The sequence below is a fragment of the Thalassophryne amazonica genome, chromosome 16 (assembly GCF_902500255.1).
Source record: "Thalassophryne amazonica chromosome 16, fThaAma1.1, whole genome shotgun sequence".
Taxonomy (NCBI): Eukaryota; Metazoa; Chordata; class Actinopteri; order Batrachoidiformes; family Batrachoididae; genus Thalassophryne; species Thalassophryne amazonica.
In genome coordinates, this window is record NC_047118.1 from 14812386 (window position 1) to 14834853 (window position 22468).

Below are 22468 nucleotides of genomic sequence, written 5' to 3' on the forward strand. Positions count from 1 at the left end.
TACGATGATTGGCTGCACCTGTTGCATTCTCGTGCGGCTCTCTATTAGGACAATCCACGACACCTGTGATGTTCACGTGCAGATCTGAGGACTTCCAGCTGGTACCAATGTAGTGATGAAGAACTACATTTAAACCAGCAGTGAGTTGGATAAGATTGCCGGAGAATACGACCTTGTGACGACCGTGTGGGGACGCTGAGGGCCGTTTCAGAGTCTGACATGGTGCCTGTGAAGGAGGACGAGGGTGAGAGGCAAACGTTGTCAGCACACGACAGAGGTGAATATTCTGAAAAGTTTATCCGTGAATGTAAATTGGCGTTTATACGCAGCTATAAGTAATTATTGGTGGAAATTGTTTGGTGTGCTCCTCACGGCAGTGGCGTGCGGATTAATGATCCTCCACTAGCTGTGAGCAGCAGCCTCTTTGAACTAAGTTTGAAACCAGACCTAAACGTGTAGCTGATAAGTTTGCCTCTAAACAATATTTCGTAGTAATAAGTGTTGAATAATCTCATCTCTGTTCCTCCTTCACAGAGTACAGTCTGGGAAAGTCACCTGGGGGGGGGGGGGGGGGGGGTGTTGGCGGAACTCCTGAGTCCTGAACGTTTGGACTCCGACTGTTGAGACGCTGAGAGAGCGCGCCGCCTTTTCACCTCACCAGAACTTTAATTATTTAGTATTTCATGTATAGCACAAAGGGAGAAAAATAAGTGTTTTCTTTTTGGAACTGCTTCTGATTATTTCATGCTGGGTTCAGTCAGATACTGGACCGCTCCTCAATCCGCGTCTTATCCGTAACAGTGATCACATCCATTAGTTATGCATTCATCAGGGGACCCTGGTTGACATGAAATCACGTCATGGGTTGGACATCGTTCAAAATCTAGCAGGTAGAGAGACCATGCTGTGCCACACCCCCATAAACAGCTAATTTTGAGAGAGAGTGTGCAACGGGGAAGCATCCAACCCATGTAGTGACATGTAACCTGGGACACAGCAGGTCTTCTGATGAGCAGGCCACAGTACTTGTCCTGGCATGCCCCCCCGCTTTCCACCCACACTTCGGGTGGCACGTATGGCATTGGGGGTGCATTCTGCGTATTTCTGCTGCATTCTGGCGTTTGGTGCTGTATTTTAAAAAAAATATTTTTTTTGGCATTTCTGCCAGACTCAAGCTACCTGGATTCTGGAGCTGCTGCACCACGAATGTGCGCGAATCATATCTTCATGGTGGCTTGAACACATATTCTGGGTATTCGGATGGCATTTGTGCAGCAGTCGTACGTGGCTGGCTGAATGTCCGAGTGTCAAAGTTTGCCCATTTGGCCTGATTTGGCCTCATTTGTGCTATGTGTGAAGGGGCCTTTAGGGATTACAACCATGAAATTATCAATAATCCTACTGGAATACATACTGAATGAACTTGCAGTTTCCTAGTGTAGTATTTTGAGTATTGTTCCATATGGTGCATTAGTTCAAGGCAAATGTTGAACTCTTTCAGCAGAGTTGCTAACACACAAGAATGCTTGGCAACTACAATATTTAAACCCCTTTACAATGTTGTGCTATGCAAAAAAAAAAAAAAGGTTGCTTTCATTTAGCATTGCATTAATTTAGCTGCTATACATTGTGCAGGTTTAGTTCAAGAAGTGCTTTTAGGGCTTTTAAAACATGCTGAGCTCAATGGGAAACAGCAGCTAAACTGGTCATACCATCAGATTTACATAAAAGAATTAAATTAAAACTAAAGGTCATTCAGATGAATTGCACATGCAGTAACAAGGCTGGCATGAAGTTCACTTAACTTTTCATTGATAAATGTTTCTTCATACTTTTTTCCAAAACACGACAATAACAATGATTTAAGCTGTATCACAAACATTCATTCTGAATAATCCCTTCATTTCATATCCCCTTGAAATGAAAGACCAATTTTCTACAATCTACTTTGAGAATGTCTAATACATTAGCCAAAACACAACAGCTGTGGAAGTACTGCATTTTCATTCAAATTTTGTGCACTACACAAAGCCTTGTGTAACTTGATTCATGTATCTTTCATACTGACTTCACTGATAGAAAGTACAAAACTACATTCTCTGTACTCAAATCCTAAAAAAGAGTGGAATACCATCATTTCCAGACTATAGAGCGCACCTGAATATAAGCTGCAACCACCAATTAAAAAAAAAAAAAAAAAAAAAAACACCACAATTGCACATAAATAGGCCACACTTGTCTATCAGCTGCAAGTCACCATGTTGTAACATGAGTTACACAGAAAGATTTTTGAACCTTTAATTGAATACTTACCATAAATGCTTTTTTCCTGAAGCTGTTACACGACCAGCACTGCATCCCGCGTGCACACGGTGGCGTACGGCATCACCACTCCACACGAAGAACTGAGTAACTAATGTTTTTTTCTTTGCAGATCAAGAGAAAGTTTCACCTTGTACAGCCAAGACTGCCTGGTGTCTGGGGGGCCTCCGCTGACTGATTTGATGGAGCAAAGTGCCAGGGGAACTTTTCTTCAGACGCAACAAGGAATTCAAGTACTTTCAGACATCGTTTTCAAAAATCATGAACCTTTATGTGGATAATTTTCTTCAGGACGTAATTACGAATCCGCTTAAAACTTACAGGTAAGACTTTATATTTAAATATGTGTGAATTTAGGCCGCAGCTTTCAGCCAATCAATGCACAGCATCAATTGACATATTTCGACTTATGAGAAAGCCTGTAAAAATCCATAAATTAGCCGCATCATTGTTTAAGCCGCAGTGTTCAAAGCGTGTGAAAAAAGTAGCAGCTCATAGTCCAGAAATTACGGTAATTCATACTCACTTCCAGTGTGGTTGCTGAATAAAGTGAATACTACTAAAGTGAGCACTACTAAAAAACTATACAAGTTGTCTTTTCGCAGACAAATCTGGGTTTCAATATTTAAAAAGGCTGCCTTTGAAATATGTCTTTAAAAGTTTGAATGACAGCTGTAACAATTACCAGCAACAACAAGCACACAAATATCCATCAAACACAATTATGTGTAAGAAGGCATCATCACTCTGGTGATGGTCCATTTCTTCTGTTGGACTCGATTGTATAGGTGGTTTTCTTTTTTCTGATGCGTGGTAATTTTAAAGATTAAGCTGCCAGTTACAAAGAGCCAGTGGCCTGTGTCAGATAATAAAGATAATGGAACCAAACAGAATACAAAATAACTATTAAAAGCACTTGAAAGAACAAGGATGTCAGAGTTTCTACGAATTGGCAAAATGTGTGAGAACATACAAACAAAAACAGCCCTATTAGAAATTTTGATAGTCTTCAACACGTGACAATCCTGCGTCAACTGGACTGAAAATTCAGATTTTTAAATATTAAATAGATATAAAATTATTATTTTTTCCTTTAAACAGACTGTACATATCTAGTACCAATACATATAAAAAAATTTACAAGCGTGGTTATTTTAAAAGCACACCTTCTGATGCATCATATCAAAAATATGTGAGTCTAGTATTCTTTACAATGCTACACCACACTCCAAATAAGTGGATGAGGTCTCCTCTCGTACAAGGTTTCTGCAGCGGAGCAGAGCTCACCTGAAATACAACAGACAATTGAGTCAACCACTGCGTTTCTTTTCAGCTCCAGATCCTATTCATTTCAACTTTCATCTGTGCCTCCTCATCTGCATCATGAAGCTCTTCCTCCTCCTCACAATCCGGCACAGCTCGGTCCATCACACAATTTTTCTTCTTTTTTTTTTTTTTTTTTTTTTTACTTCTTCAGCATGCATTTCAATCAATTTTTTCAACTTTCCCAATGATCTTCTCCTCAAAGATGGGCAATATAGCTTCATCGTCGTGCACCTCTTCAAACACGACCCCACAGTCAAACTCGTCGCTCACCTTCTTGAAATAATACCTGCAAGTTGTTCAGAAGTAAAGATGATTTTAAGTGGCAGTGACCACTGATGGAGTGGTTAAAGCGTCATCATGGGCAAGGTTGGATAGGATTACTTTGAAATGTAATCCAAAAGTAATCAGATTACAAGTAATCCAAATGTATGTACATACATACATGTAATCCACATGTATTCTTTCAAAGTAATCCTACCCAATGTTGAACGGGTCAACCATAGAAAACACTTTTTTTGGTGTGAAAATGGCATACTTAAAGTGAGAGTAAACAGTGTCAAAATTGAACTGGTCACACATTAAAATATTTAACATTCACTATGAGCCATGAGATATAATAACTACAGTTAAAGTATACTTTTAGTCCATGGGCCAAGCAGGTTTTCGGTACCACTTAAGGGGAAAAAAAAAACGACACTTAGAATCCAGCCTCAGTGTATCATGGCCTACATAAAAATGTATGATAACCATCCCAGGGTGGTAGCTGTAGCCAGGTGGGGATCAATGAAGAATTACACAGAGGTCAAAGTTCAAAAATGCTCCAATCATGTTGAAATCTTTATCACATTACTTGTCTGATCATAACGATTCCAAAAAGGTATCATTTGGACTATCTATGACAGAATGTTCTGGAGTTATAGGGTCAAAACAGCAAAAATGGTGACAAAGGTCAATTTCAGTTTGTACAGGGGTCAAATATTAAAGTTGCTCCAATTTCAGTAAAAAAATTATGCAAATTATTGTTTGGATTAATAGGGTTCTAAAAAGGAATAGTTTGCACCATCTGTCATGTTTAGTTATCATGTTACAGGGCAACATATGTCATAGAATTCAATGGATGTTGACCTTGTTTGACCTTTACTTTGGAGACAAAGCATTCAACACAGTCAAAACTATTCCATTTATTGATCCTTTTATTTCAACCAATAATTTGCATCTTTTTGCTGAAATTGGAGCAACTTTAACTTTTGACCCCTGTACAAACTGAAATTGACCTTTGTCACCATTTTTGCTGTTTTTACCCCATAACTCCAGAACAGTCCATCATAAATAGTCCAAACTATACCTTTTGGGAATTGTTATGATCACACAAATAATTTGATATAGTTTTCAACATGACTGGAGCATTTTTAAAGTTTGACCTCTGTGTAATTCTTCACTGACCCCTACTTGGCTACAGCTACCAGCTTGGGATGGCTATCATACATTTTTATGTAGGCCATGATACACTGAGGCTGGATTCTAAGTGTCATTTTGTCCCCTTAAGTGGTACTGATTAGGTCAAAATTCATGACTGGCTCATGGACTACTTGTGATGAGTACCTTTCTGGATTTTAGCTGTGATGCATCTCTGAGCTCTGTACGTCCACAGACATGAGATCTCACCATACAACTCACCTGTAATTTCCTTTCTTTGTTAGCAGTTCCTTGAACTGTCCCAGTGTCACAATCCTCCCTTTGATAGAAGTTCTGTATGGTATCGGCTCTCCGCAGAAGTAATACGCCACAGTAATGTTTTCACACGTCTGCTTTTTAGAAGCTTTATGTCTGCAACCAGGAAGAAACAGAAAATGCAGAAAATTTTGTTTCCACCATCAAGTCATACTAAAATCTGAATAGCATATGCAATACTGGAAAAATACTTCTTTCTCCTGATTTATTCTACTTTTGTGCATCTTATTAGAAACAGTTTCATATTCTATTCTAATGATTCTATTCTATTCTAATTCCACAGAACACAAAAGTCAACCAGGATGTTAGCATGCTAACTAGCGGCACATAAACATCACAGTGAAACACATACTGAAGCAAATCAAATGAACTTTGATTGTCAAGCACAGATAAAAAGCTCACAGTGGACAGGATGTTCTTTCTTTGATGATTGTGGAGTGTAAATGACAATAAAGATAACAACATGATTTTATGCCAGTGTCGCCAACAGAACGGTCCCCCTAAAAATCGGTCAGCCCTGCCTTCACTGCGCACGCATCATCAGCCGCGGTTCACCTCGTTTCTGCTTTAAACTGCACTCCAGTCATCATCTATCTCAGCGACATATTTGAAGCTTTTGTACAACAATCATTTCCACATAAATTCAGCATTATTTCATCATAAAAGATGGAGGAAGCGATCAGAGCACAGCAGCTACACGAGCTGCTAGCTGTTGCGTTCACTGCTCGTCTGTCACCGATTATCGCCTGGTTTCTGTTTAAAACGGCCTTGTTTCTGCTTAAAACTGACTTTAGAATGATTTATGAGGTTTTACCTTGTCATCTGATGGCTAATAATCCCTTTAATCCATTTGATCACTTTGAGTGAAGACAGTCCATTATAAAAGAGCTGCTGTGGTCCGAAATGATGCATGCGCAGTGGAGGCAGGGCGGACCAATTTTTAGGGGGGACCATTTGGTTGGCGACACCGGGCCCTATGCTTCAACGTTGGCCCTCCATTCTTGGTTAGCAGCCCTCCACTTCATAAGTAGAACGTCGTGCTGCTAACCAAGAACGGAGGGCCAATGATAAACCATAGCACCATCTAAAATCATGCTATTGAATTAGTATTATTAGTAGTACTGTTTACTGATGTGTTCATTATTAATGCAATCCTCCCACAATTCTGCAAAACATGATCATAGGTGGTTAAAAAAAGTGCACAAATAATAACGTGTTGTGTGACAAACTTTGAGTTTATATACCATCAGTGTGAAGACATTTTGGCTGGTCCTCACAACTTCAAAGGGCTGTTCGAAGGTTAAGACTTGGTTTTTGGGACTGGGTTAGGATTAGGTATTTCGCTGTGATGGTTAACGTTAGGGTTAAGGACTTTGGAATACATTATGTCTATGAGTGTCTTTGCAAGTATAAGAAATAAGAAATGTGTGTGCGCGTACGGGTGTGAGTGCAACGGGGAATACTCTAACTTGTAGTTGTAGCTGTTATAATTACTAATACAGATTAATTTAATTTAACTCCTCTTATGATGTCATAAAGACATTTTAAGATGAGATCAACTTTATCCCAAAGGAAATAATTTCACCAGAGTACAGAAACAGTGAACAATGTTTTTGTTTTATTTTTTTTTTACAATAACTACAACAAATTTACTCTGAATACCTCTGTTTGTTATGTATTCATTCTGTAGAAGGGGGAGGAATTACAGTCTGATTACCACAGGTAGGAAAGACCTCCTGTGGTGTTCTGTGGTGCACCTCGGTGGTCTCACTCTGTGGCTGAAGGTGCTCTGACAGGACGTCAGTGTGGCATGTAGGTGTTAGGAGGTGTTGTCCAGTATGCTGAGCAGCTTCCTCAGCATCCTCCTCTCTGAAACCTCCACCACAGGCTCCAGCTCAACCCCCAGGACAGAGCCAACTCTCCTAATGAGCTTGTAGAGTTTGTTTGTGTCAGCTGCCTTCAGCCTGCTGCCCCCAGCACACTACAGCAGAGAAGAGGATGCTGAAGGCCACCAAGTGATAAAACATCTGCAACATATTTCTGCAGACATTGAAAGATCTGAGCCTTTTGATCTGCATTTTCTTTATGGCAAGCAAAGGCTCAAAATGTCTTCATGACATCCGAGCCTTCACTTTGATGGTCTTTGTGAAAATCTTATGATCCTTTGTTTTCATGGTTTTTGTGAAATCATGTAGCACCGATACATATTAATGTGTGCACAGCTGACAGTGTTACTGTTCAGACAGCAGCCAGCCAGCCTTGACAAACCCGCAATAAATCCTGAAAATTCTCAATCAAAAAATCAAAATGTCTTGGAACAGGAAGAAACCAGTACATTTTCACACTTGATTCATTTACGTGAACTCAAATGTCTCTTTTCAAAAACACTTGGTAGCTAAATCTGAAGGCTGACTTTTAACCATGTAATTTACTGTTATTTATATATTTCAGGTCTCTTGGATGGGGCGTTATGGGTTGAGTGTGACTGAGGATGGATCCACAGAGCACCTCAACCAAATCAAAGAAGTGAACACAGACACACAGGTGGGAAAAATTCAACTGGGTTCCAGAGATTCCAGAGACCTGACTGATTAATAACTTCACAAGGAGCAAAGAAACTGAGGAGCAACATTTCAGGAAAAGAGCTGGCAGCCCAGGAGTGCCATTTCAGGGAGGATCTGGAAGCCCAGGAAAGGAGGTTTCAAAAGGAGTTGGAGACAAACATCAAAACTGTCCAAGATCTGGCAGCTGAGAAAAAGTGTTTGCAAAAGCAGCTGGAGGATAATGTGAAAATGATCAAAGAGCTGGAAACTAAGGAAGAAATTCTTAAGGATAAGCTTGAATGCCAGCAGGATTTCTTTAAGAAAGAGCTGGAAACTAAACAAGACAGGTTTAAGGAGAAGCTAGAAAGCCAGAGAAAATACCATAAGAAAGAGCTGGAAGAAAAGGAAGACAGTTTTAAGGAGGAACTTGAAGACCAGCAAGAGTTCTATTAAAAAAAAAAAAAACAGTTGGAAATTACAGAAGACAGTATTAAGAAGGAGCTAGAAGGCCAAGAAGAGTTTTACAGGAAAGAGCTGGAAGCTAAAGCAAATGGTTTTAAGGAGGAGCTTGAAGTCCAAAAAGAGTTCTTCTGGAAAGAGCTGGCGACTAAAGAAGACAGATTTCAAGAGGAGCTCAAAATCCAGAAAAGGGTGAACAAGAAGAAGCTAAAAACTAAGGAAGACCACTTCAAGGAGGAACTTGAAGGCCTGCGGGAGTTCTACAGGAAAGACCTGGAAGCTAAGGAGAAGCATTTCGAGGAGAAGCTGGCACTCCAGAAAAGCCTATTTGATAAAGAGCTGGAGGAAAAAAAAATTGAATCTTAACTCCAAGGAGGAGTATTTTTACAGAGATAGCAACCAAGGAAGAACAATTCAAGGAGGAACTGGCAACCCCCCAAAAAACCTTTTCAACCAAGAGTTGGAAGCCAAAGAGGGGAATCTCCAGAAAGAGAGAGAAGAAAAAAAGAACTCCCAAGGATTTATTTTCACCAGCGTTTGCATTTTTCCCGGTTAAGTCACAGCGGCATACATTTAAAAAAAATAGCCAGACCTGAGTTTCAAATAAGACAATATGAAAGATTTTAGAGGTCTTTCCCATGTTTCTTACGTTTATTCTGCAGATGTTAAAAATGAGTTTTGTGACAGGCTGCAACACATTTTTTCCTCTTTCCATCTCTTATTTGTTAACAAAAATTTCATAACTGTGTTGGTTTGTTCCACTACTAGTCTCAGGTGTTGTAGCCAGTCATCACAGACTTCTTGATTTGAAAGTAATCGTGGGATCCACAGTCACGACTGAGGGTCAATTTTTACCCAACAGGTGTAGAGCTTTTGTCAAATGATAAGGTCGAAAGATCAGTATTATCAAAAGCAGAGGAAGGTAAGTGAAGGACAATGTGAGCGATAAAGACCTGTAGGTCTTATACACACACACATTTATATATATATATATATATGCCATCTTATGAAAGCACTTGTGTCCAATTGGCTCAGCGGATAGGCTCTCTCCAAGAATTCCCCCAGCCGCTGCTGCCCCCCCGCTGTTCTGGCTTATTGCCACCTCCACAGCCTCTGTCAGTGCTCCTCCACAAGTTTTGCCTTCTTGTTATTGGCTGAATACAAGTCAAATTTTAACTTAAATAAGCCTATTCAAATAACAAAATTGACAGTGAGAGGAATGTGTGTGAAAACAGTGTTATAGTGGCTACACATTAAAATTGCAACTGCATTTTATTTACTATTTTATGTCAGATATGATTAAACTGAGGCACAGATAAGAGTCTTCGGTCTTCATCTTTCCCGTTTGAAGTATATTATTATATATACACATTTTCAGCTGCTTTCATGTCCTTTTTTCCCAGGTGCAGGACAGCTTCTATTTGAAATAAGTTTTCAGTTCACTCGACCAGTTTTCACCTGTAATGCTATACGTGTGATTAAATATTGAAGAAATATAAATCAATCAAACATACGCATTGCCTCAAGCAGTGATTTTCTCCTACACATTTCTAGAACTTTGCACCTTCAGCCTTGTTGCCTTTATATTTTTCTAAAACTATGCTCATGCTCACTGAGCGAAATAAGCCAAACAGTTTTTTTAAGCCATTGCCATGGTGAATCCCAGTACTGACCCACCCCGCATGCAGCCTCAGTATTTTCTGGCCAACTCTTTCTCCCTGCCTTTAGCGATGGCACACGCACTTGACTCAGAGTGAACCTACTCGGATTTGATTACGCTAACTCAAGTCAGCTGTTTCGGAATCAAAAACTCAAGATTCCCATCTCGGGGTAAATGTACTCAGTGTTCAGTGACAGACTAAACGTTTGTTGAACCTCCCCTCTGAAACATGCCCAAGGGCAATACTGACCCTCAATGTGTCACTGAGCCCAAACTCAAACTTTGCAAGGTTTTAAAATGCTATAATCTACAGCAGAAAATTTCATGACCCACGAAAACCTTGTGGCATTATCACATACACAAGGTTTTAGAAACTCAGCCCCCTGGTGGCCAAAATTAGAAGACAAATGCACCCAATATAAATCTTCTGTGGTCTTAATGAGTTGACGAGTGCTCAAAGTTTCACCTTGGTACACAAAGTCTTTGTCAAGATACTGCTTACATATTGACCACACACACATGCACATTTCTCTTAATATTTGTGAGAACAACTCATAAACATAATGTATTCCATAGTCCCTAACCTGACCTTAACCTTCACAGAGAAATACCTAATCCTAACCCAAACTTAATTCTAACCCTGACGCAAAAACCAAGTCTTAACCCTCAAACAGCCCTTTCATGTTGTGAGGACCAGCCAAAATGTCCTCACGATGGCGATGGCTTTAAACAAAAATTGGTACACACACACACACACACACACACACACACACACACACACACACACACACACACACACACACACACACACACACACACACACACACACACACACACACACACACACACACACACACACACACACACACACACACACACACGCAGCCAAGAAATTCCATGACCTGCTTTGCATTCATCAATGCAGGTAAAACACTACCACATTAAAACTAATAATAAAACACACAAAACAGAACTCCACAACTCTGCTAATTAGTAACACAATTCTAAAATGACCTTCTAAACTACTGCTGATAATAATGGGTGAAAAGAAGACATACTCAGACAAATTAAATGATACTGAGTGCAGGAAAATACACAGTGGACATACTCGGGCTCGGAGAGCTCTGTGTCAGAAACGGCAGGAACCACGCTGAGCTGTGGGAACAAAGCTGGCCTGACTGCGGCGCGACCTCTCTGGATGACTTCCATCACATACCTGAAGGATCGCACAACCCCAGCAATTAGACATAGACTGACCCCAGAAGTTCAGGCCTCACATTCACCCCGATGTCAGGCTACCCTGACATTGGGGTGAATGTGAGGCATTATTGTAAAGCGCTTTGAGCGTCTGATGCAAATGGAAAAGTGCTATATAAATCCAGTCCATTTACCATTTTACAGTATAAATACATTGTTTCATTTTGACCAAACACATGGGATCTAGCTTCTATCCTTGAGGACCAAGTTAAGCAGTTTCTGCTGTACATCACTAGTGAGTACAGGCCAACCTGTAACCTGCAGGCACCAGCAGGTAAGCTTGGTCAGAAAATATTGAGGATGCAGGCAGGACAGGTTAAAAGCAGTAATTTACAAGTAATTAGTAAATTACAGATATATTATAGGCTCTCTAAACAGGATTACAACAGGCTAAGATGCCATCCCATGTGCTTCTCACACACATGTGCGCACAAGAGCGGGCACTATGCACTGCTTGCATTTATGCTGCATTCGCGCTCGAGAAAAACAGTCATGTCGATCATCACAGTAGAATTCCATTTGTCTGCAGGAGGAGAATTCACTTGTTTGAAAGATACAACCTTAAATCCTCTGTAATACACAAATTATTCATGTTTACCCGATTAAAACCAGGTGACGCTTTGCACTTAAATAATCCATCTCTCGCTGTCCATCTTTCCTCCTTATTAAAGATAAAACAACCCCAAGTTTACCATCAGCCACTTACAGCCAACATGTGAATGCAGCATTAATAGGATTTGTACTGACGTCTATCCTTTTTAAAATGTACATTAAATAAGAAATCAGGTTGAGTTGGATCTGGATTGTTAATCAGCACATACATTTGATGGCCGGGCAATGCGGACTGGCTCTCATAACAATTCAAGTGGGTGCAAGAGTTTAAAATCCCTGACCAGCGCATCACTAAAAACCAACTGATTAACTGAACAAAGTAATGGAATAACATCTTACTCTTACACCTACTACAGACAGCCTCTTACTTTTGCTTGGGTTGTAAGGCTCCAGATTTGATCTTCTCCTCCTCAAGCCGTCGACAAGCCTCCTCCAGCTGTGTGAGGGGATTGGGAGCTGGGTTGGGGGGCATAGTTGGATCCTGAATGAAAGGGTGAGATGGCTGCACACTGTTCCGCAACTGGGCACTGACCCGCGGGTAGACTGATCGCTCCACTGAGCTGAGCCGGGGTCCTTCATGACCAACGGCCTTCTTGGACCCAGAAATACTCCTGAAAAGAATATTCAACATTCTCTCAGACCTGAGTTTCAGAATTTTTACCAGACAACCATGAGGACACAATTCAGATCTCAGGACTATAATTACACACAATTGTTTTGTATGTGCGTTAAAACATTAGACTGCCCAGGATAATCTTAGCAAAGAACATTACTGCTTTCAAGTTGATCAAATTAACTTCGAACTGCCATTTTTGGCATGCACATTTCTATTTGTATTAGAATTTTACTACTAGTACTATTAAATAACAAATAAATAAAACATTGTTCATTCTGCTCGTGTCCTTAAAAAAAAACACAACAACAACAACCTATAAGAATACTGTTAAAGCACCAAATCGATAAGGATTAATAAAAGTAGTAGTATTGTCAAAATCTTGGCAATACATCAGCTTTTAAACAGATGCCCAACCACAGAACCAGAGTTGAGTGTATGTGGCAACTCCAAAGGCAAACACAGACCTTTTCCACCAACTGAGACGGAGAAGAAGAGTGTAAAGCACCAACGAGCTTTGATGTTGAATTTGTCAACAATTTTTTCCCTATATAATGACGGGAGAGTGAAAAATGGGACAAAGTGTTCCTTTTTAAACTGTTTAAAAATTTTCTGCAGCTACCACAAGGTCACATTTAAGCTCCAAGGTTCACGCTTCTGATGGGTTGTAAGTTACTGTGGTATACAAATTAAATTTGAGCTCAAGTTAGTTGAGTTTACTCACCCATAAGGGCTCTTTTTATGACGAACCATTTCTTTCTCTCCTTCCATCATCCACAAAAGAATCTTCTGGTTTCTCTCTATCTCATTCGCAGGCACTGACGTGTCATGAGGCCGCACTTCCTCGCCTTTCCTGAAAGCTCTTTTGCACTGTGTGCTGCTACCTTTGCTACTGTACAAAAGAAGACAAACAAATGAAAAAGCAAAAACCTTTTCATTTAACCAAAACTCAGAAAAAGACAACTGATGACTTGGTTGAATTCATACCTGTAACCCACATGCTCCATAGGGTTTGATACCATTCCATCAGCATACGTGCGAGACTTTGACCCATAATGATTCGGCTCGGTGGCCCAGGGAACAGTGCTGTGCACGTGTTCGGCAGCCTCAGCTTCCGCCTGCTCTTTGGACTTCCCAGAATTTGAGTGGTGGATGTGATGTACATATTTGTGGTGGTACAGATGGCTGGTGTCTCCTTTGAGACCGTGTCTGGATGGATGTTTTCCCTGATATGATGACTGCGCCATTCCAAGTCCCTTACCCCCCGGCAAGCCATCTGGTGAGCGTGACTTGGGGGAATGACGGCCCGTACCTGGCGACTGGCACCCAGGAGTCTTCATGACTCGTTGTACGTGATCGTCCAGGATGCTCTCAGGGTTTTCCTCATGTGCATCTTTCACAAGAGGACTACAGCAGGAGAGGTCGGCATAGTGGGTGTTGTAAGTCTGTTGATAAGCACCAGGGGGAAACCTGTGACCATTCAATGGCATGGCAGTGGTCATATTGCCATCATCACCTTCCTCTTCCTTTCACAGGAAAGCACAAAAGAGCATAATTTAGACAATATATATTAAGAATATAACTATAATGCTCATAAAATCTAATCATTTCCTAAAGCACTGTGGACAAAATTAGTTATATACTTTTTTTTTTTACACTGTACACATTTCAACCAGCAGGTGGCAGATTTTCACCACAAGCTATGATATACCTTATTCTTACTGCTGAGGTTTAAAGACAAGCAAGCATGTTTCAGTACCAGCCACAGGTTAGTGTACTATTCAAATCAAGCCTTGACACAAACTTTGCAATCCATCTGTTCATGAAAAAGGCAACACAGGAGATTTACCTGCCCCATTCTAGAATGAACACATCTGTTAGTGCAGTGTCCACAACTACTTTAAATGCACAGTTAGTTACCATGTGCAAATATAAATATTCAATTGGTCATATGTGAGAATGGCTAAGCAAGTGACCAAAATTTGTGTCTCATGCTGATTTTTGATTGATATCAAAAATGTCCAAGGTGTACCCCACCTTACACTCTATAACTGCTGGGATAGGCTCCAGCACCCTGCGACCCTTAACTGGACTAAGCGGTTGAAGAAGAGTGTGCGTGTGTGTGTGTGAGAAAGATTATGAAGCATATCTCAGGGAATTTTATCTCTGGTGTTCATTTCTAATTTCACCACAGTCTGAAAGAGTTTTGGTGTGGACAGTTTCTGCACTGCTCCTCTGGTTTGCCCAGATCTCCCTTTGTTAACATTGTGAACAGTTTGAAACTTCTTTACAATCCTCGATATTGTCTTTCTGTCTGGAGCTTTTCTAACTGCATAATGACTGATACTGTCATTGGGTTTGCGCGATTGATTTGGTCTCAAAGTAGAATTCCACCAGTTTCCTTTTTTGCTTGATCAGAAGAAATTCCTTACATATATCTTGATGTCTGAAAAAAGACAGAATTCAGATTTAGCCACTGCAAAATTAGAGTGGGACACCCTGTGCATATATATATATATATATATACACTGAGAAGAGAATTAACATTTTGCTATCATCATTATGAACTACACATGCAAATCATAGTTAAGCTAAAGTTACCCCCAAAAACAGATGCTTTGCAATACAAGGCACTGTGCCAAGTGAATCAATATTCATGTATACCACATTTGTGCTTGTGCGAGTGTGCACGTTTGTGTGCATGTACTTCACACCTCATTTAAGCAGCTACATCTACTGTACACAGCAGTCTGATATTGCAAGCTAGAGACACAGCACAATTTCTATGGACGTGTATTATTCTAATTACGTTTTTATAAACTACTCTAGAATAAACTATCTACTGTTCGAAATGCATGTACTTCTGACTAAATTTGTATATTCAGTGCAAAGTACATACATACTGAATAATAGATGAAGATCAGTCTAGAGCAGTTAATTAAAATAATTTGTAGGTGTTTTGCAGTTATTCCATCTGTCTGTCTGCCGATGCATGTTATCTAGTAAATGACTATAATACTGTTTGCTTTACATGTCCACAGAAACTGTTGTGTGCTCCAGCTTGTAATATCAGTGTGATACACACTAACTGACCAGTAGATGCCAGTAGTATAGAATGAGCTGTTAAATAAGTGAAGATTCAATAGACTGTTGTTACGCTGTTTGGCTCTTGTTCACTGAGTACTCCACAAGTTGCTCATGAAGAACGCCGTGCGGAGCAGAGCCTTTTAATGCGGACTTGCACCAATGGACACAACTGAATTTACTGTCACAAATGCCTGTCGCTTGCCCACAGTAAGGTGGAAGTCCCTTAAACGTGTCCTAGATGTGACAATAAGATAATATTTAGTAGATAACATTGGCGACGTCAGCTGTAATCCTGTACGCACCGTGCGCACATTTTTGTCAAGGCTTTATTCAAACACGCTTCGCACAAATGATAGCTGTGTGTTGGGAGGAATGCTGCAAAAACAGCAGATTTTTCAGGCAGGCGGACTTGCTTGTCAGGCTGATTGCAGACCGCTACAAAAATGCAACGTTCCATTCATTTCTCGAAAACATTAAAGTGTTCTGCTCCAGTCATCATGAAAAGAAAACATCAACTCAATATTTTAGAAGCATTTAGAAACAGTAAAATGTGCACTGTAAGCAGCTGAACTGCTGGGTGAGGGCGCAATTCTTCACTTTTGTTTTTGGGAGGGTTGCCAGGTTTGCACTTTATAAACCAACCTGTTAAGAGGCAAACCAGACAGCCATTTCATCCTGTTATCACTTTTCTGGATTGAGAGCAATCGTAATACAACCCCTGGCAAAAATTATGGAATCACCGGCCTCGGAGGATGTTCATTCAGTTTAATTTTGTAGAAAAAAAGCAGATCACAGACATGACACAAAACTAAAGTCATTTCAAATGGCAACTTTCTGGCTTTAAGAAACACTATAAGAAATCAGGACAAAAAAATTGTGGCAGTCAGTAACGGTTACTTTTTTAGACCAAGCAGAGGGAAAAAATATGGAATCACTCAATTCTGAGGAAAAATTATGGAATCATGAAAAACAAAAGAATGCTCCAACACATCACTAGTATTTTTGTTGCACCACCTCTGGCTTTTATAACAGCTTGCAGTTTCTGAGGCATGGGCTTAATGAGTGACAAACAGTACTCTTCATCAATCTGGCTCCAACTTTCTCTGATTGCTGTTGCCAGATCAGCTTTGCAGGTTGGAGTCTTGTCATGGACCATTTTCTTCAACTTCCACCAAAGATTTTCAATTGGATTAAGATCCGGACTATTTGCAGGCCATGACATTGACCCTATGTGTCTTTTTGCAAGGAATGTTTTCACAGTTTTTGCTCTATGGCAAGATGCATTATCATCTTGAAAAATGTCATCATCCCCAAACATCCTTTCAATTGATGGGATAAGAAAAGTGTCCAAAATATCAATGTAAACTTGTGCATTTATTGATGATGTAATGACAGCCATCTCCCCAGTGCCTTTACCTGACATGCAGCCCCATATCATCAATGACTGTGGAAATTTACATTTTCTCTTCAGGCAGTCATCTTTATAAATCTCACTGGAACGGCACCAAACAAAAGTTCCAGCATCATCACCTTGCCCAATGCAGATTCGAGATTCATCACTGAATATGACTTTCATCCAGTCATCCACAGTCCACGATTGCTTTTCCTTAGCCCATTGTAACCTTGTTTTTTTTCTGTTTAGGTGTTAATGATGGCTTTCATTTAGCTTTTCTGTATGTAAATCCCATTTCCTTTAGGCGGTTTCTTACAGTTCGGTCACAGACGTTGACTCCAGTTTCCTCCCATTCGTTCCTCATTTGTTTTGTTGTGCATTTTCGATTTTTGAGACATATTGCTTTAAGTTTTCTGTCTTGACGCTTTGATGTCTTCCTTGGTCTACCAGTATGTTTGCCTTTAACAACCTTCCCATGTTTATATTTGGTCCAGAGTTTAGACACAGCTGACTGTGAACAACCAACATCTTTTGCAACATTGCGTGATGATTTACCCTCTTTTAAGAGTTTGATAATCCTCTCCCTTGTTTCAATTGACATCTCTCATGTTGGAGCAATGATTCATGTCAGTCCACTTGGTGCAACAGCTCTCCAAGGTGTGATCACTCCTTTTTAGATGCAGACTAACGAGCAGATCTGATTTGATGCAGGTGTTAGTTTTTGGGATGAAAATTTACAGGGTGATTCCATAATTTTTTCCTCAGAATTGAGTGATTCCATATTTTTTTTCCCTCTGCTTGGTCTAAAAAGTAACCGTTACTGACTGCCACAATTTTTTTTCCTGATTTCTTATAGTGTTTCTTAAAGCCAGAAAGTTGCCATATGAAATGACTTTAGTTTTGTGTCGTGTCTGTGATCTGCTTTTTTTTCTACAAAATTAAACAACTGAATGAACATCCTCCGAGGCCGGTGATTCCATAATTTTTGCCAGGGGTTGTAGAACAGCGCTCCGTGTGGAGTAAGCTGCAAGAGCCGCTCCTTGTACTTGTTTTGGACAAAGAGGCACTTAATCCTCCCCATGCCGACAGCGGAGGTGGGAGCTCACGTTTAGTCACGCAAGATTCACGCACTGCTGAGCATGTGCACTGAGAATGTAACAACGGCCTATTCATAAAGACTGGAAGTAGACACTTAAATGAGGGAGTTTTTGATCAGCTTTCCCATTCCAGACAACAAAAAGTATATCACTGTACCTTTTGTTGTTGTTTTTTTTTTTAAGTGAAGCCAAGCAGGTTTGACTGTTTACTACACTCCATCTCACACTGTTGTGGTCATAGCTTGCATAATGCCTCGTAAACCCCCCCAAAAAAGAAAAGACATGCAACTTGATGACTGACACTGTCCAATCGTGAGCCATGTCAATTTAATTGCATGTCCTTCAGACAGGTAATACACGACTTACACCTGTCTAACATGGCATTTTACATGTCTGGGATGCTCAGACAACAGTCACTGTTGAACCCTGCAAATAATGGATTTTTGTTGCTGCTTAAAGTGCAACCAATACAGCAGAGAAGGCCACTCATTTGTCATGCAAGGCCGACAGCCTTCGGATTTTGATTCCCTTTTACCTTGCCAGGTGATTTAAATAACGAATTCCTCTCATTTACTGGAAGGAGAGTTAATCTGTGAAATAACCTGCTGAGGTGACAGGTTGGAATGAAAACCTGCAGGCTGCTGGGCCTTGATTGGACATCCCTGCAGCAGACTGTCAGTCACAGCTGCTGTGAGCCCAACTTTCTCCGCAGCTGGAGCAGTGAGCTTTTATCTATACCAAGTTAGAAACAATTCTGGAGAGAGAGGCAACAAAAGACAGCAGTGGAAAGACAAGAGTATGTAGAAGTTTGCGCTATCACTTTTAGCAAGCTCAAACTTTTTAAGTCAGCGTGTTAATAATTTAATAAAACCTGCATTTGTGATCATGCCAAACTGAGTTTCTTTTTGCTTTCTGCCTGCATAAAGCCTTGTTCTCACTATTCATTATTTAACTGTATAAAGGCCAACATGAAAGAATTCTCAGCCAATTCCTACACAAAGTGAACTCTGCTGTGCCCACTGCTTTTCTTAAGATTTGACGGTACTGTAAAATATTCCATATGAAGTCAAGCACTGGACAGTTCAAGGCTATGTCTCCACATCTCTACACTGCCTCCAAATACATATGATCATTGCTACCCTATGTACGCAGAACACAATGGATAGGACATCAAGCCAGCTCAACAGCCAACCAAGGTGAAGACATGAAGAAAAGAACTACCGCAGCCTCAAAAGAATATACAGACCTCAGTGCACTGTTAAGTACTCATGTGTGCACCCTGAAGCCAAGATCCATTTTTATTAGAGGTGTTAAGGATTAACACTTGGAGCTACATCAACACATGTCTACAGATCCAAAACAATTTATGTGAGAAATGTGGCAAAAATAAATATTAATGTGGGGGAAAAAAATTAAGTTGTTTGGGGGCACAGAGAAAGTGAGGGTGTGTGAAGGTGAGTGTGAGACAGTATTCAGAGACCACAGTAATCAGTTGGCTTTTTCTGAATACATACATTTTCTTTGTGCCAAAGAAATTCTCCACAGAAGCCGTAGGTTACATATGCCGAATGATCTATCCGTGGTTGAACTCCTCAGGAAAGCCCCTGCATTTTATTTTCAAAGATACAATGTGTCGTTTATAAGTATTTAATTAAATGTGCTGAAAATAATTTAAAGGAACCTTTGTCTTGGAGGCTGCATTACTGTAATTTTTGACGACTACTGCATTCACATGTCGACGGTAGAAAAACCACCATACCTGTCATTAGAGCAGAATCAATGTTGCCTGCAGCAGCATAAGAGATGATGACATGAGACGTGCCAATTTTAGTGTCAAAAACACAAGACAGTAATTTACGAGGTCTGTCCATAAAGTATCGTACCTTTTTATTTTTTTAAACTATATGGATTTGATTCATATGTTTTCACGTCAGACAAGCTTGAACCCTCGTGCGCATGCGTGAGTTTTTCCACGCCTGTCGGTGACGTCATTCGCCTGTGAGCATGCCTTGTGGAAGGAGTGGTCCCGCCCCGTGTCGGATTTTCATTGTCTGGAAATGGCGGAATGATTTGGGGGTTTTTTTCCATCAGAATTTTTCAGAAACTGTTAGAGACTGGCAGCTGGAAACCATTCGAAAAATTTATCTGGCTTTCGGTGAAAATTTTACGGGCTTCACAGAGAATAAGGACTATTACTACAGCTTTAAGGACGGCCCACAATGGCGCTCGGCACGCCGCGCTCCAAGCCGCGACAACAGGCACGAACCACCAGATTATTTCTAAACGGATGGCTGTGTGGAGCTGGGACCGTCGTGTGCACTTTCTCTGGTTATCACAAGAGCTGGACATCAACCATTTTCCAGCAGATTTCACTTTTAACAAGAGATTTTGTCGTGGAAAGCCGCGCGGAGGCTTTGTGCGTCATGACCGATTCGCTGTTCGAGCAAGACAAAGAACGCCTCCGTTTCGGCGTGTCAGAGGACAAGTTCGGACATGCCCAGCTCTCCACAATTTCTCTTATAACTCACTCGACTGGTAAGCATTGAAAGCCGAGATAGGCATGTCGCAACTTGTCCTCTAACACGCCGAAAGCCAGATAAATTTTTCGAATGGTTTCCAGGTGCCAGTCTCTAACAGTTTCTGAAAAAATTCTGATGGAATAAAACCCCAAATCATTCCGCCATTTTCAGACAATGAAAATCCGACGACGGGGCGGGACCACTCCTTCTACAAGGCGTGCTCACAGGCGAATGACGTCACCGACAGGCGTGGAAAAACTCATGCATGCGCACGAGGGTTCAAGCTTGTCTGATGTGAAAACACATGAATCAAATCCATATAGTTTAAAAAAAAATAAAAAGGTACGATACTTTATGGACAGACCTCGTACTTGAGGGCGTTTTACCGAATGGTACTTAAAAATAAGAAGCTCTGGCTCTGATTACTGCTTAAAAAGTCAACTTTTTGCAACATTACAGTTTACTTTCTCTCTAATAAGTTTTTCAGTTTACTTGATAGAAAACCAGGTGCCTGCACTAAAATATTCCCATCTTTCGCTGTATGTCTTTCCCTAAATGCAAAAGAACATTCGATTTGTAATTATCACTGTGGCAAATGGAAGAAGTTGAATTTTTTTTGTCATTTTCACACGGTGTCACTAGGGCTGTGGGGGAGGGATCAATTCAAGTCAGAATGACAATTCTTATCCTTAATCATTCAAAAATCTATTTTAAAAATAATGCAATGCACTTCAGTTTCTCCTCACTGCCGAAAAAGTGGACTTGCTGTTGCCCATCCCTCTCGGCTTCCATACAAGAGTTTGTACTATGTTAGCAGATTAACTTCGTTCGTCATTACCATGGAATAGCAGTAAATGCAAGAAGTTCAACTTGCTCCACCAACGTTAAAAGCTAGAGTGTGAGCGCACTTTGGAATGGACAATGTCCCTGATAAGGAGGTTGATATGACCAATTCTATATGCAAGCTGTGCAAAATGAAGGTGAGCATTTCAGAAACACAACAAATGCTTGAGCACATTGAGCACGTCATCACCCCAAAATGAAAGAAGCAGAGCAGCCTCAGTGGCTAACACTAGCAGCTGCCCAGCGCACACTGCATCACTTTAACGAACTTCCAGCCAATTCCGAATGTGCAAAAAAGAAACCCTAAATCCATCAACTGTTTCATTTCAAAAGACCTGCGCTACAGCATTGTGGAAAACGAAGGCTTCATATTTATGATGCAGACAATGCAGCACAAATGACTAGATCCTGAAATTAGCAGCTGTACATACTGAATTCAGAGTCAGATTCAGAATTCAAAGTCGATTTTTGAACTGAAAATCCTTTTGAATCAAATTGTGACCCCATGAAATGGAATCAAATCTAAACCTGATGAAAATTATTCACAGAATTATGACTTTTTTTTCCCTCAATGGTTCCCTCTTTCCATTGGAAAATTAAGATCCCTGGATCCCTTACTTTTGAGCAGCTTTTCTGCACTGCAAGCTAAAGTGGTGTTTATGAGCTAATTGTATTTTGGGGTAGTTGTGCAAAACACAGCACTAACTGAATTACTCTGATCCTGCTTCATGAAAATGAATTCATCATAAAATGAGATCATTTGTGATCTGATATTATGCTACCAAACATGGCCATACAATTTTAACAGTTTTAATATTATAGTTAAACACATATTAGTTTTAGTTTGATCATCACACAGAGAAAAAAACGCTTCATTTCACACTTGCCTCAAGCTTAAAAAAAAAAACAAAAGAAAAACCTAGAGGTGTGTGATGGAAGCTTCTTTCCTTTTACGTGGCCAGAACACACAAATTATATCTGCCTGGAGACTTAATATTTGGCTCAC

The 22468-nt window shown here is 40.4% G+C and overlaps 1 protein-coding gene across 4 annotated transcripts in view; it reads right to left on the reverse strand.

Annotated features, from left to right (window-relative positions):
* Window positions 1-3126: 3126 nt before the first annotated feature.
* Window positions 3127-22468, reverse strand: part of axin1 (axin 1) — a 68872-nt gene continuing 49530 nt past the window's right edge. The window contains exons 6-11 of one of the 4 annotated variants that reach the window (XM_034190140.1): window positions 13511-14049; window positions 13248-13415; window positions 12279-12521; window positions 11150-11257; window positions 5326-5475; window positions 3127-3934 (exon numbers count right to left, since the gene is read on the reverse strand). In XM_034190140.1, coding sequence (XP_034046031.1) covers window positions 3808-3934; window positions 5326-5475; window positions 11150-11257; window positions 12279-12521; window positions 13248-13415; window positions 13511-14049 — 1335 coding nt within the window. In that variant the 3' untranslated portion in view covers window positions 3127-3807. The remainder of the gene's footprint in view (window positions 3935-5325; window positions 5476-11149; window positions 11258-12278; window positions 12522-13247; window positions 13416-13510; window positions 14050-22468) is intronic. The other 3 variants (XM_034190141.1, XM_034190139.1, XM_034190142.1) reach the window with 3 other exon arrangements.